This window comes from Hyla sarda, chromosome 4 (genome assembly GCF_029499605.1).
Source record: "Hyla sarda isolate aHylSar1 chromosome 4, aHylSar1.hap1, whole genome shotgun sequence".
Classification (NCBI taxonomy): domain Eukaryota; kingdom Metazoa; phylum Chordata; class Amphibia; order Anura; family Hylidae; genus Hyla; species Hyla sarda.
In genome coordinates, this window is record NC_079192.1 from 185,959,092 (window position 1) to 185,975,120 (window position 16,029).

Sequence of the window (16,029 nt, forward strand, 5' to 3'; positions counted from 1 at the left end):
CTATAAGAATTAATCAAAGAATGCCAAATCAGGTAGATGTCTGATGGTCAGTAAATCTTAGAATCGATGTCTCAAAGGGTCAGCCGTCTTATACACTCGGGGGACTGCTTCCTTGTGTGTAGTAAGCTACATTTTTCATTAGTTATTTTCATTATTAAAGGTCTATGGGGGTTTATATAGTCTAATCCAGGATTCCCATAAGGCTATACACTCCTCCCTTTTCCCCCTTTGTCCAAAGAGTATTAGTTCGTAATTGTAATGAGTTAGTTGTGTATTTATTTATTTGTTTGTGTGGAACCTCTGTTGATTTCCATTTGGAGGCTAATAACATTTTATATGACAAACAAATGTGTACAATTGGAGTTTGAGTGTTTTTTGGGAGATCATCCAGACCCAGGAGTAATAGAAGTAATTCATCCTTGGGTTGTGAGCAATTAGGATTCAATTTCAAAATCATACTTTTTATTTCTGAAATAAAGGCAAGTATGGCTGGGCAAGTGAGGAAGATATGTTACGTCACACATAAGGTATGGCTTTTTTCACCTAGCGTCTATGTCCAGCATAGGTATACAGTATGTCATGGGATTCCATGCTTAGGCTCTTAAATCATATAATGTGTGTGTGTATATTACATTTTTTTACTTCTATATAGATATAGAACTCACTCTTTACTTCTATATAGATATGTTTATCAGATAAATGCTTGTAACACTTTTCTGTTGCATGCGATGAGTGTACCTTACTGATGCAGTGTGAAAGAGGTCTTAACCTGTAATCTTCTGCCAAGCAGTTAGAAATTCTGTTTGAGTGACAACCATAATGACCGCTGTTTAAGTTTCTATTTATTTTTATTTTTTTAAGTTCTCCTCATTTCCCCTTTCTATTTAGGCTATGGTTATCTCAGGCCTATGAAGGGAACAATAAACCTGTCATTTTGTCTTACCAGACCTTCACCGACTATTGTACTGAGATTACCCTGGCGATAACCTGTTCCTTTTGCAACAGGTCGTAAACTGACATTAGTCTGCCATTCAGGAGTCTTAACCCTTTGTTCTAACTGATAGAGAAATCTAGAATTTTATATTTAATGTGTAATGCCAGTATATTTTTTCATGATTTAAGAAATCCTACATTTAGGAGGATCGCAAGTTATACAAATAAGACAATTATATTATTGAAAAATTAATGTTCTAAACACATGGGGGGAATTTATCAATAGTTTTTGTGTAGCTGTTAGTGAAAAATTGTTGCACACATTTGAGCAATTGAACCCCCCTCCACATTTTTTTTATTTTTTAACGGTGTTTGCCTTTGTAGCAGTGCTGGGTTACTACTTTCAGCTCATAATGTCTGTAGTGCTGACTATACACTTGAGCTGTGAGTTATTCAGAATTTTTGTATATGTATTGCTTTGTAATTCCATAGCCCACTTAAGATCATGTTTTCAGTTTATGGCTTCATAATATGGTTTTATCTGTCTGTTTTTTTTTTTTTTTACGTGAACAGATCTATTTGTTCCCCCTCCTCACTGGTGGCAGGCCGCAGGCTGCTCAGCAGGGCAGCTATGAACTTGCAGCAAAGATACTGCTCTGGCCCCCAGATTGCCCCTCAGCTAACATGTATTTTTGTTCTTGACATCGTTTCATCTCCCAGCTGCCGGCAACCGCCCTCTGCCTGTGATTGCCAAGATTAATCCCTTTGTCGTAACCTCTGTATGAATATGTATGCTTGTTGGGTTTTACTATCTATATATAAATGTACAGAGGATGTCGATGGTGGACTGATAAGTTCTCAGCTTCTGTAGTGTTACAGAAATGACTATGAAATGATAGTTTTGGTTTTATCTAAGTATTTCACCTGTCACACATTCTATTTTTGCAGAGAGAGACAGTACCCTCCACTCGCCTGGGGACCCTTCCAACTTCTTTCAGTGTTCGTACGCTCCCTGCACAAGCTATAGAGTATTGCTTTGCTTTCATTCAAGTGCCACAAGATGTAAGTATACTGGCCAGTAAGTTACTCCCTGTACTGATGTACTTGTTTGTAGTGGTCATTAATAGCGGTTTCTTGACCCTTACAGGAAGATGCTCGTACTGATGTAGTGGATAATGTTGTACGCGATATCCAGAACACTCAGTGCCTGTTAAATGTGGAGTATGCAGGTGTTGGCTGTCCGCATGTTACCTTGCAGTTTGCAGACTCCAAGGATGATGTTGGCCTCGGTCTGGTGAAAGAGGGCCTGGTCATGGTGGAAGTACGCAAAGAGAGACAGTTCCAGAAAGTGGTAAGAGTAGCTTTAAGTATTATGGTTTATTGCTGCATAATTAATGCACATTTTATCAGAAATTATTTGGGAATAGACATTTACAAAAAATTAACAGTCCTGTTTATAAAAAAAAAAACTGTAAAATACCTTTAATTTGGCATCTGATTATCCAGAAAGTGTGACAGTTCTTTATAGTTTTAATGTTGAATTTCAAAGGAGAAGAATGATTAAGATGATCCTATGAAGTTTAAATGGTTTCTAAAAATAAGTTGTGCATTAGAAATTTATTTTGGTCTTTCAATCACTTAACTTTTAGGATGAAGGGTGTACAGGTACTCCCTCGCACCCTGGTACTTAACCCCTTAAGGACTCAGGGTTTTTCCGTTTTTGCACTTTCGTTTTTTCCTCCTTACCTTTTAAAAATCATAACCCTTTCAATTTTCCACCTACAAATCCATATTATGGCTTATTTTTTGCGTCGCCAATTCTACTTTGCAGTGACATTAGTCATTTTACCCAAAAATGCACGGCGAAACGGAAAAAAAAATCATTGTGCGACAAAATCGAAAAAAAAACGCCATTTTGTAACTTTTGGGGGCTTTCGTTTCTACGCAGTGCATATTTCGGTAAAAATTACACCTTATCATTATTCTGTAGGTCCATACGGTTAAAATGATACCCTACTTATATAGGTTTGATTTTGTCGCACTTCTGGAAAAAATCATAACTACATGCAGGAAAATTTATACGTTTAAAAATGTCATCTTCTGACCCCTATAACTTTTTTATTTTTCCACGTATGGGGTGGTATGAGGACTCATTTTTTGCGCCGTGATCTGAAGTTTTTATCGGTATGATTTTTGTTTTGATCGGACTTTTTGATCACTTTTTATCCATTTTTTAATGGTATAAAAAGTGACCAAAATACGCTTTTTTGGACTTTGGAATTTTTTTGCGCGTACGCCATTGACCGTACGGCTTAATTAATGATATATTTTTATAGTTCGGACATTTACGCACGCGGCGATACCACATATGTTTATTTTTTATTTTTTTTATGGGAAAAGGGGGGTGATTCAAACTTTTATTAGGGAAGGGGTTAAATGACCTTTATTAACACTTTTTTTTTACATTTTTTTTGCAGTGTTATAGGTCCCATAGGGACCTATAACACTGCACACACTGATCTCCTATGCTGATCACTGGCGTGCATTAACACGCCTGTGATCAGCATTATCGGCGCTTGACTGCTCCTGCCTGGATCTCAGGCACGGAGCAGTCATTCGTTGATCGGACACCGGGGAGGCAGGTAAGAGCCCTCCCGGTGTCCGATCAGCTGTTCGGGACGCCGCGATTTCACCGCGGCGGTCCCGAACAGCCCGACTGAGCAGCCGGGTCACTTTCACTTTCGCTTTAGAAGCGGCGGTCAGCTTTGACCGCCGCTTCTAAAGGGTTAATACCGCACATCGCCGCGATCGGCGATGTGTGGTATTAGCCGCGGGTCCCGGCCGTTGATTAGCGCCGGGACCGACGCGATATGATGCGGGATCGCGGCGCGATCCCGCTTCATATCGCGGGAGCCGGCGCAGGACGTAAATATACGTCCTGCGTCGTTAAGGGGTTATGGACCGAGAGTGTACCTGTACGGCTTGGTCCCATTACAGGGGTTTAAAGCGTGCTCACAAGCTGAGCACGCTTCATACCTGGTGGGTCCCGACTGCTATCAGCAGCCAGGACCCACGGTTAATGGCAGGCATCACTGATCGGTCCGATGTCCTGCATTAACCCTTTAGTTGATCACGGCGACTAAAATGCAGGGATAACTGTGCCGGTTAGCACGGTGGGAGGGCCCTTACCTGCCTCCTTGCCATCCGATCGATGCTCTGAGGCTCTGGCCAGCCGTGATAGGCCAGAGCAGCAGAGCACCGTTAACACTGATCAATGCTATCAGGTCGGCTCCGGCGGCCATCAACGGCCGGGACCCGCGGCTAATACAGGACCTCACCGATCGCAGTGATGCCCTGTATTAACCCTTCAGGAGCGACAATCAAAGCTGACTGCCGCGTCTAAAGTGAAAGTATCCCGGCTGCTAAGTCGGGCTGTTTGAGACAGCCGCGGTGAAATCGCGGCGTCCCGAACAGCTTACAGGACACCGGGAGGGACCTTACCTGCCTCCTCGGTGTCCGATCGGCGAATGACTGCTCCGTGCCTGAGATCCAGGCAGGAGCAGTCAAGTGCCGACAACACTGATCACAGGCATGTTAATAGTGTGTGCAGTGTTGTAGGTCCCTATGGGGGCTATAACACTGCAAAATAAAAAAGTGTTAATAAAGATCATTTAACCCCTTCCCTAATAAAAGTTTGAATCACCCCCCTTTTCCCATAAAAAAAAAAAATAAACAGTGTAAATAAAAAAAACATATGTGGTATCGCCGCGTGCGTAAATGTCCGAACTTTAAAAATATATTGTTAATTAAACCGCACGGTCAAAAAGCGTATTTTTGGTCACTTTTTATACCATTAAAAAATGAATAAAAAGTGATCAAAAAGTCTGATGAAAACAAAAATGGTACCGATAAAAACTTCAGATCATGGCGCAAAAATTGAGCACTCATAACGCCCTGTACATGGAAAAATAAAAGAATTATAGGTGTCAGAATAGGACATTTTTAAACGTATACATTTTCCTGCATGTAGTTATGATTTTTTCCAGACGTACGACAAAATGAAACCTATATAAGTAGGGTACCATTTTAACCGTATGGACATACAGAATAATAAGGTGTAATTTTTACCGAAATATGCACTGCGTAGAAACGGAAGCCCCCGAAAGTTACAAAATTGTGTTTTTTCTTCGTTTTTGTCGCACAATGATTATTTTTTCCGTTTCGCCGGGGATTTTTGGGTAAAATGACTGATGTCACTGCAAAGTAGAATTGGTGACGCAAAAAATAAGCCATAATATGGATTATTAGGTGGAAAATTGAAAGGGTTATGATTTTTAAAAGGTAAGGAGGAAAAAACGAAAATGTAAAAACTGGAAAACCCTGCGTCCTTAAAGGGTACCTCTCATCAAATAAACTTTTGATATATTTTAGATTAATGAATGTTGAATAACTTTCCAATAGCATGTTAATGAAAAATATGCTTCTTTCTATTGTATTTTTCCCAATCAGTCCTGTCAGCAAGCATTTCTGACTCATGCTGGAGTCCTAAACACTCAGAGCTGCCAGCCTGCTTTGTTCACAGCCAAACAGGCTGTGAACAAATCAGGCTGGCAGCTCGGAGTGTTCTCCTTTGTGAACAAAGCAGACTGGCAGCTCGTAGTGTTTAAGACTCCAGCATGAGTCTGAAATGCTTGCTGCCAGGACTGGTAGGGAGACCCCTAGTGGTCATTTCTTCAAAGTGGAAAATTAAATAGAAAGAAGCATATTTTTTAATAACATGCAATTGTGAAGTTATTCTGCATACATTAATCTATAATAAATCAAAAGTTTTTTTGATGAGAGGTACCCTTTAAGGGGTTAAACATTAAGTGAATTAACACCTTCCTAATAAGTTTGAATCCCCCCTCTTTTTTTCCCGCCTTCACCCCCCCCCTTTCCCCCCTTCAAACCACCTCCCCCCCCCCCCCCCCCTTTCATCTCCTGAGGGATGTCCTCCCAGACCTGGACTAAAGCATCCGCCAACTCCTGGTACAGTCTTTGGTGCAATGTGGCATTGGTGGATGGAGCGAGACGTGAGGTCCCAGATGTGCTCAATCGGATTCATGTCTGGGGAAGGGGCGGGCCAGTCCATAGCATCAATGCCTTCCTCTTGCAGGAACTGCATTGTCTAGCATTGTCTTACATTAGGAGGAACCCGGGGCCAACCGCACAAGCAATATGGTCTCACAAGGGGTCTGAGGATCTCATCTCGGTACTTAATGGCTACCTCTTGCAAGAACATGGAGGGCTGTGCGGCCCCCCAAAGAAATGCCACCCCACACCATTACTGACCCACTGCCAAACCAGTCATGCTGGAGGATGTTTCAGGCAGCAGAATGTTCTCCACAGCGTCTCCAGACTCTGTCACGTCTGTCACATATGCTCAGTGTGAACCTGCTTTCATCTGTGAAGAGCACAGGGTGCCAGTGGCAAATTTGCCAATCTTGGTGTTCTCTGGCAAATGCCAAACCTCCTGCACGGTGTTGGGCTGTAAGCACAACCCCCTTCTGTGAACGTCGGGCCCTCATACCACCCTCATGGAGTCGGTCTCTGGCCGTTTGTGTGGACACATATATATTTGTGGCCTGCTGGAGGTTATTTTGCAGGGCTCGGGCAGTGCTCCTCCTTGCACAAAGGCAGAGGTAGCGGTCCTGCTGCTGGGTTGTTGCCCTCCTACGGCCTCCTCCACGTCTCCTGTTGTACTGGCCTTTCTCCTGGTAGCGCCTCCATGCTCTGGACACTACGCTGACAGACACAGCAAACCTTCTTTCCACAGCTCGCATTGATGTGCCATCCTGGATGAGCTGCATTACCTGAGCCACTTGTGTGGGTTGTAGACTCAGTCTCATGCTACCACAAGAGTGAGGAAGCATAGGAACTGAGAAGTGGTCTGTGGTCACCACCTGCAGAACCACTCCTTTATTGGGAGTGTCTTGCTAATTGTCTATAATTTCCACCTGTTGTCTGTTCCATTTGCACAACAGCATGTGAAATTGTCAGTGTTGCTTCCTGAGTGGACAGTGTGATTTCACAGAAGTGTGATTGACTTGGAGTTACATTGTGTTGTTTAAGAGTTCCCTTTATTTTTTTAAGCAGTGTCCTTTTAAAAGTATTTAATAATTTGGCAGATATGGAGGACCTATTAATGCTGTGATTAAAAAAAAAAAAAACTCTCCGCTCCAAAACTGCCATCCATTTTTCACTTAGTCTATTGACTGCTGTTCTCTTATTTAGTCCTCTGGTTATATATGTGTGCGATCCCTCAATCAATCACCAAAAACCTTACCCTAGTGAATGATTTTTAATATGGATGAAATTTATAGTAGTAGAATAGCAGGGACCATGTACATCATGGAGGCTTACTGGCAGGATGCCCAGTTCTTTGCAGAAGCTGGGCCCACACGCCTCTGATTTTGTAGCTGTTCCTAATCAATATATGGGAGAAAGCAGAAGTTTTAGGAATTTTTTTGTTAACTAGTGAAGGGTTTTGTAGCTTGTCACTCTATGGTGTACAGTTTTTCCAGCATCTGAATTCAATTTCCAGAAACAATGTGCTTCATCGTATGTTATTGCCATCTGTATGACCCTAGGATATTTATACCCTCAACATGAAGTGACAACTGAACATTTTGTAAGACACGTGTGTTTTGTTAGAAGAAATCGGACCATATTGTTCATATGCTTTACTGGCATAACATGCAAAAGATGTTGAGCTGTTCCGTAGCTTAGTAACTCTGCGGCAATGTTAGAGTAGAGCAGTAGGTCTGTATATGTACAAACATTGTGGTTGTCCACACCAACATTAAAGCAATTTCTCATGATCCTTAACATGTTGGGGACAAAGGGAATACAGGTACGCAGTTGCTCCCTGGTACTTAACCCCTTAAGGACCAAGGACGTACCGGTACGTCCTTGGTCCTGCTCCCGTGATATAACGCGGTGTTACACGGTAACCCCGCATCATATCATGGCGGGCCCGGCGTCATAGTGAAGCCGGGACCCACCGCTAATAGCGCGCAGCGCCGATCGCGGTGCTGCGCGCTATGAACCCTTTAGCCGTGCGCTCAGAGCGGAGCCACGCGGCTAAAAGTGAAAGTAAAAACTGCCGGTTAGCTCAGTGGGCTGTTCGGGATAGCCGCGGCATCCCGAACAGCTTACAGGACAGCGGGAGGGCCCCTACCTGCCTCCTCGCTGTCCGATCACCGAATGACTGCTCAGTGCCTGAGATCCAGGCATGAGCAGTCAAGCAGCAGAATCATCGATCACTGGTTTCCTATGAGAAACCAGTGATCAATGATAAAGATCAGTGTGTGCAGTGTTATAGGTCCCTGCACAAAGTCCAAAATAGTGCATTTTTGGTCACTTTTTATATCATTTAAAAATGAATAAAAAGCGATCAATAAGTCCCATCAATGCAAAAAAGGTACCGTTAAAAACTTCAGATCACGGCGCAAAAAATGAGCCCTCATACCGCCCCATACACAGAAAAATAAAAGTTATAGGGGTCAGAAGATGACAATTTTAAACGTATTAATTTTCCTGCATGTAGTTATGATTTTTTCCAGAAGTACGACAAAATCAAACCTATATAAATAGGGTATCATTTTAATCGTATGGACCTACAGAATAATGTGTAATTTTTACCGAAAAAGGTACTACGTAGAAACGGAAGCCCCCAAAAGTTACAAAACGTTTTTTTTTTTTTCAATTTTGTCGCACAATGATTTTTTTTTTTCCGTTTCACCGTAGATTTTTGGGAAAAATGACTGACGTCATTACAAATTAGAATTGGTGGCGCAAAAAATAAGCAATCATATGGATTTTTAGGTGCAAAATTGAAAGAGTTATGATTTTTTAAAGGCAAGGAGCAAAAAACGTAAAAACCCCCGGTCCTCAAGGGGTTAAGGACCAAGGCTGTACCTGTACGACTGTGGGAAATATCTATCAGCAGCCATCCTAGCACATCGCCTTGGGGGGTCCTGAGACCCCCCTTGTCTGCGTTCACCGTGATTCGTTAGTCAATAAAGGTGATCGGGGCTGTAAGAGACAACCCGATCACCATGAAGGATAGGAGCGAAATGGAAGGGGTGCCACCTCATCCTATCCCCAATGGCAGGGGAGGGTTAAAGTTGAGAGCCGGTGGTGGCGAGGGCTGCGGGAGCTGCTTACCGGCGATTAGGGGCTGCCGTGACCAGGGGCTTTGGCAGGGCAGCTTTGATTAGCAGCGCGGGTGGCTGTGATCAGGAGCTGTGGCTGTGACTGTTGCGGTGGAGACGGCAGTGAAGGTCATTGGTGAGTAATCTTCACTTTGGCCTTGTAAAAGTTTTCAAAACTACAACTCCCAGCATGTCCAGAAAACCTTTGGCTGTCTGGGAATGCTAGGAGTTGTAGTTTTGCAACATCTGGAGGTCCACAGTTTGGAGACCACTGTGTACCAAACTGTGGTACTCCAGATGTTGCAAAACTACTACTCACAGCATGCCTGGACAGTCTAGACATGCTGGTAGTTGTAGCTTTGCAACACCTGGAGGTGCAGTGGTTTCCAAACTTTGTCCCTCCAGATGTTACAAAACTACAATTCCCAGCATGCCTAGGCAGTCAGGCATGCTGGGCATTGTAGTTCTGCAACATCTACGACCTCTGATGTTGCTGAACTACAACTCTTAGCATGCCTGGACAGTCTTGGCTTGCTGGGAGTTTTAGTATTGCAACATCTGGGGGGACACAGTTTGGTGACCACTACACTGGGTTCCAAACTGTGCCCCTTCCAGCTTTTAACTACAGCTCTCAGCTTGCCCTTTGGCTGTCAGTGTATGCTGGGAGTTGTAGTTTTAAAACAACTGTGCAATTGCAACAGATGGAGGCACACTGGTGGGGAAACACTGAATTAGTCTGTAACCTAATTTAGTGTTTCCCCACCATTGTGCCTTCAGCTGTGGCTTAAGTACAACTCCCAGCATGCACGGTCTGTCAGTGCATGTTCGGAGTTGTAGTTTTGCAGTCCCGTCCCCCCCCCCCCCCCCCCACCCAAAAAAAATAAAAAATAAAATTACAGGGTACATTCACACAGGTGGGGATTTACAGTGAGTTTCCCGCTTTAGGTTTGAGCTGCGGAAAATTTTCTGTTGGAGCTCAAACTCCCAGCAGTTAACTTGCTGTGAACCGGACTGTGTGCATGTACTCTAAAAACACCACACTACACAAAATAAAAAGTAAAACACTACATATACACCCCCCTTACACTGATCTCCCCCCTTACAATAATTCCCAGTATTGCCGGGAAGCCATTGACTGTCCAGGCATGCTGGGAGCTTTACAACAGCCGGAGGCACCCTGTTTGGGAAACACTGCCATAGCGTAATTTGGCGGCAGAGGCAAGTGTAATGCTTGCATCCGGATCTGTCCCGATGCAAATCCCTATATTAGGCCTCAAATGCGCATGGCACTCTTTCACTTTGGAGCCCTGTTGTATTTCCAGGCAAGACTTTAGGGCCACATATCGGTTATTTCCCTATTCGGGAGAAATTACGTTACAAATTTTGGGGGGCTTTTTCTCCTTTTACCCTGTTTGAAAAGGAAAAGTTGGGGTCTACACCAGCCTGTTAGTGTAAAAAAAAATTACTTTTTTTTACACTAATATGCTAGTGTTGCCCCATACTTTTCATTTTCACAAGAGGTAAAAGGAAAATAAGACCCCCAAAATGTTAATGCAATTTCTCTTGAGTGCTGAAATACCCCACGTGTGCTCTGTGAGGGGTGTATTTTCCCAAATAGTGTGCCATGTGTTTGTTTGTTTTTTTGTTTGTTTTTTGCTGTTCTGGCGCAATAGGGGCTTCCTAAATGTGACAAAAACCATTTCAGTAACATTCGCTCCACAAAATCCCATTGTCGCTCCTTCTCTTCTGAGCCCTCTAGTGCACCCACAGAACACTTCACATCCACATATGAGATATTTCCTTACTCGAGAGAAATTGGGTTATACATTTTGGGTGCTTTTTCTCCTTTTACCCCTTGTAAAAATGAAAAAAAAAATGGGTCTACAAGATCATGATAGTGTAAAAAATGTTCTCCTTCACTTTGCTGCTATTCCTGTGAAGCACCTAACGTTTTGAATTTCATTTTGTATACTTTGAGGGGTGCAGTTTTTTATAATGGGGTCCATTATGGGGTATTTCCAACATAAAGATCCTCAAATTCTCATCAAAACTGAACTGGTCCCTAAAAAATTCAGATTTTGGCATTTTCGTGGAAAATTGCTGCTAAATTTTGAAGCCCTCTAATGTCTTCAGAAAATAAAAACATGTCAACTTAATGATGCAAACATAATGTAGACATATTGTATATTTAAATCAATATATCATTTTTATGGGATGTCCATTTTTTTACAAGCAGGGAGCTTCAAAGTTCTAAAAAATGCAAAATTTTTGAATTTTTCATGGAATTTTGCACCAAGAAATTATGCAAGTATGGACGAAAATATACCACTAACATAAAGTAGAGTATGTCAGGAAAAAACTGTCTCTGAATCAAATTCATGAGTTAAATCTCGGAATCAAATTCATAAGTAAAAGCATCCCAGCGTTATTAATGCTTAAAATAACAGTGGTCAGATGTGCAAAAAATGTCCTGGTCCTTAAGGTTAAAATGGGCTTTGTCCCCAAGGGGTTAAGGACCTTTTAACTAAGTATAAGCTTTGATTATTGGCAATGTTGTATACTGTATCAGAATGTGATTTAGCAACTCATAGAGCAACATCGCATTGGAAAATTTATCATGCGGCCACTTCAGGACAGAAAAAAACTGAAGCTGACAAAGTAGAGCTGCCCCTCCCCCGGCACAACTCGATAGCTCATTAACGGACTTATTTACAGGAGGAATTTTAATTGATATTCAGCTGAAGTTATTGACCACTGTAAGCCCCAGTGCCCAACTAATGTAAATCAATACTGGGAGTATTCATAGTGTTCAAGAACTGGGCTCAGCCCCTTGTAATTGCACAGACATGAGGAACTGTGTCATGATGAAGCAGACTAGTGACAGGTGCCTGAAGGGGTCTGTGTTTGATTTTAATCCATTATTTAGACTGGTAACATGTTATACACATGCACTAATAATAAAATACCCAAATTATATTATTTGAACAATTTATCTATGATATTTAACACCTTTTATATGCACCAGTCATTGGGATAGTTTTGGAGTGCTCAGTATCTGCCAAAATGTAATAAAGTAAAATTTGGGCTGAGTAATACAGTTAGTCCTCCTCTTTTAGTCATCTTGATCTTACCAAAGAACCTTAACTAACAAACAGCTAAAGAAGTGTTTTGATTGATTAAGGGCAGGTTGTAATTATACATGTTCTAGCAGGTCATAACCCTAATGCCTACCTGTCACTAGAACAGGTCACTTTAATTAAAGGCAAGATTAAAACTAATGGTAGCCAATTCTGCCCAATAAATGGTTACCCAGGTCTCTAATTGTAGAGAACAAAGGAACCTGTCCGCTGCTTTTCCCTTGTGCTAATGGTGAATTTGGCATCTCTTAAGAGGCTCGTGGAGGAGGGATATCACCTGACCTAACAGTCTGCTTTAAATAGAATAGTGTTATTGTATTCTTAGCTTTAAATATTAGTATGGCAGATCTCTTAAAAAAACAAATTAATAATTGTGTTTGGTTTATAACAGAAATTGTCTGTTTTATAGTGATAGAGTAATGTATCTGTAAAGGAGCTTGCTTCTACGTAGCGGGCATTGGCATCTATAGACAAAGATGTTCCTCCTTCAGTTGGCTGGCATGCACTGTTTCTGTAGGTAACAGAGCAGGTATCTGTCCTTCCTAGTCAGCTCTGGATTCTATCATCTCCATGTGAAAATGATGGGTACACAGGGGCACGGCTCATTACAAGATAGAGCTTTGATAACTGTAGTGTAACTGGTCATACAATAGTGTGCAATAACAGATCCATAAACAGCAGCATAGTGTTTAGTATCCAAAAAGTGTTTATTTTTGATTCTATTATTTAAAAAACCAAATGAGGTTGTACTGAAAGAAGGCTCTTTTCTGTTACAGCAGCGTATAAGCAGCCATTAAAAGTCCAGGCCAAGTACAAAGTTGTTCACTGCAGCAATTTCTATTAACCTTCCCAATTGTAGTGGCATCCAAAATGTGGCTTTATGGTTACAAGGGTCATCCCATCTCGTGAAGTTACCCCCTATCCACAGGATAAAGGATAACTTGCTGATCGGGGGGTGGGGGGGTGGTCTGACTTCTGGGGACCCCATTTTCCTGTTAAAATGTAACAGCACGTGCTGCGAAACAGTAAAGCACAGTGTTCAGATGTTACCGGCAGCTTTCATAGAGCATACATGGAGCAGCAGCACGCGTGTGTGACCCTCCGTTCCATTCTAGTGGGATACTGTGTCTCCTGTCCTCAATCACTAGGGATGATTAGCTAGATATTTTACGAGATGGCACAACCCCTTTTAACTTTTTTTTTGTCATTGATTTATAAATATGGCCTACAGACTAGATGAAGATTATTCTCACATTTTAAAAGCAAGGGTTAAAAGCTTAGCTTTCCAGATCATGGTCTGCACTTGGCTTTCTTTGTTGGCAAAACCAAATTGTCTTCTGCAAGACTGTGTAGTCGGTAGCTTTGTTGGGCTCAGTTACAGCTCTGCAATCAGGGGATATGTTGGCTTATACGTTCCATTGAGCCTCACAAGCTCATGCCTGGCACAATAACCTTTTCTCAATAGATGCTCAGATTCCCAGTATCACAGCAGATTGCTGTCAAACTCCACAAGGAGTTACACCTGCTGTGTATGATGCCCAGAGAACGTGTCACTACTATTGCTGGTGTTATGCCTTATGATTGTGTGCTTGCTCATATGATACAGAACATCTAAATCCTTCCTTCTCTTCTTTTTCTGCAGGTTGCAGAGTATGTGAATGCTCAAGAATCTGCTAAGTCTGCAAGGGTAAGCAAATATTTTATACTTTATCACAATGGCTGTGGACAACTTGAATTATAACTGTATTACTATATAGACCAGTGATGGCGAACCTATGGTGGAACGCTGAGCCCCCTCTGTGGGCAAGCGGCCATAGTTCGCCATGCGACCTGTGCAGACTTGCGACCGCTCCTCCCCTCAGCTCTCGGAAGGTTTCTGAAGCTAGAGCTGGGGGAGCAAAGCCAGAGCAGAGGATGCAGGTCTGCACGGGAGAAATAAGCCACGCCCCCTCATCTCCCGCTCCATTAGGACGCAGGTCTGCATGGCAGACAGAAGGCAGAGCAGGGGAGAGAGGACGTTCACAGCTCATCTCCCCTCCCCCTGCTCTGCATTCAGAGGACTTCTATGTGTGAAGAGGACATACTGCACAGACTGGGGATAAGGGGAGGGGGGGACATCACAGACTGGGGATTATTTCTGTGTGTGAAGAGGACATACTCCACGGACTGGGGATAAGGGGGAGGGGGGACATCACAGACTGGGGATGATTTCTATGTGTGAAGGGGACATACTGCACGGGCTGGGGATAAGGGGGAGGGGGGACATCACAGACTAGGGATGACTTCTATTTGAGGGCACTTTTAGGGAAAAAAAGTTGGCTTGCATTACAGTTTGGGCACTCAGGCTCAAAAAGGTTTGCCATCACTGATATCGACTGTACTTTATAAAGACAGTTTGGCCCCATATTATTTTAGAGAATTCTTGTTTAGGAAGAGTAATGGTGTTCTTGACATATGTAAATGTACCTGTGTAGGTGCTCTTATAGACTCGAGCCATGTTTTACTATGTTACTTTTTCTTGTGTAGTTGAACCTGTGGCGTTATGGGGACTTCCGGGCTGATGATGCGGATGAGTTCGGTTACAGCCGTTAGAAGGATGCCATTCCAAAGATAAGAGATCTCTCCCTCTTCATGGTTTTTCATCTCTTGCACCCTGAGAAGAGCGGTTCCAACAAATAACATCTGATACGCTGAAAGGGGATTACAGGGTTCATCCTGGACATGAACATTAATTAAAAACTTCCCAAATATCTGTGCACACGGTTCATACAGTTTCTGTTAATCTTTATTTTAAGTGTTTGGGTATTATTCCCTTTTTATTACGGAAAATTAATCACGTAGGCTGATATTAGTTTTGTATTTTCTCTCGTAACTCAGTCCTACATCCTTAAATCATGTTCTGCAAATTAAATGAGGTTTTATCTGTCCAGTCCTTTATTATATCCCTTAAAAATGTAATTGTTCCCTCCCATATCCAGTGTCCAGGGTCATATGTTTTGTCTTGTGCATTTAATGGCTCAATAAAATACAGCGTTCTAAGTATGTAGTGTTGGTGTGATGTAAATCAGTCTACAGTTTTACAATGTCTAAATTACTTAATTATCCAACTGTTCTGAAGTTTAGTTTGAAACAGTATTGAGTTTAGTTCTTTTTTCTCTCTTTTATATAATGGCAACAAGCACATTTTCCTTTTAACGGTGCACATTTTATTTGCTTGCTTGCTTGCTTGTATTAAAGCACTGTTATATATTTATTAAAACATTGTTTACATACAAAGTAAACAAAATAGGTCTTCTACTGCTGACATCTAGAAAATAAATGTAAACTTAAACATAGTATGCCTGAGCAGAGGCCAAATTGACACATTCATAGCCTCTGTTGGGTAATAGCAGCCTATGTATATGTTTAATCTATACCGTATGCTGGGAGCTTTCCTGCTGAATACAGTTAAAGGGGTATTCCAGGCCAAAACTATTTTTTGTATATCAACTGGCTCCGGAAAGTTAAACAGATTTGTAAATTACTTCTATTAAAAAATCTTAATCCTTCCAATAGTTATTAGCTTCCGAAGTTGAGTTGTTGTTTTCTGTCTAACTGCTCTCTGATGACTCACGTCCCTGGGACGTGACATCATCATTGAGCATTTAGACAGAAAACTTCAGAAGCTAATAACTATTGGAAGGATTAAGATTTTTAATAGAAGTAATTTACAAATCTGTTTAACTTTCCAGAGCCAGTTGATATAGATATATATATATATATAT

At 42.0% G+C, this 16,029-nt stretch overlaps 1 protein-coding gene across 1 annotated transcript in view; it reads left to right on the top strand.

Annotated features, from left to right (window-relative positions):
- The window catches only part of SND1 (staphylococcal nuclease and tudor domain containing 1), an 815,381-nt gene extending 800,077 nt beyond the window's left edge, over positions 1-15,304 (top strand). Inside the window, exons 21-24 of the mRNA XM_056573088.1 lie at positions 1,882-1,995; positions 2,081-2,284; positions 13,908-13,952; positions 14,792-15,304. Coding sequence (XP_056429063.1) covers positions 1,882-1,995; positions 2,081-2,284; positions 13,908-13,952; positions 14,792-14,857 — 429 coding nt within the window. The 3' untranslated portion in view covers positions 14,858-15,304. The remainder of the gene's footprint in view (positions 1-1,881; positions 1,996-2,080; positions 2,285-13,907; positions 13,953-14,791) is intronic.
- Positions 15,305-16,029: the final 725 nt, after the last annotated feature.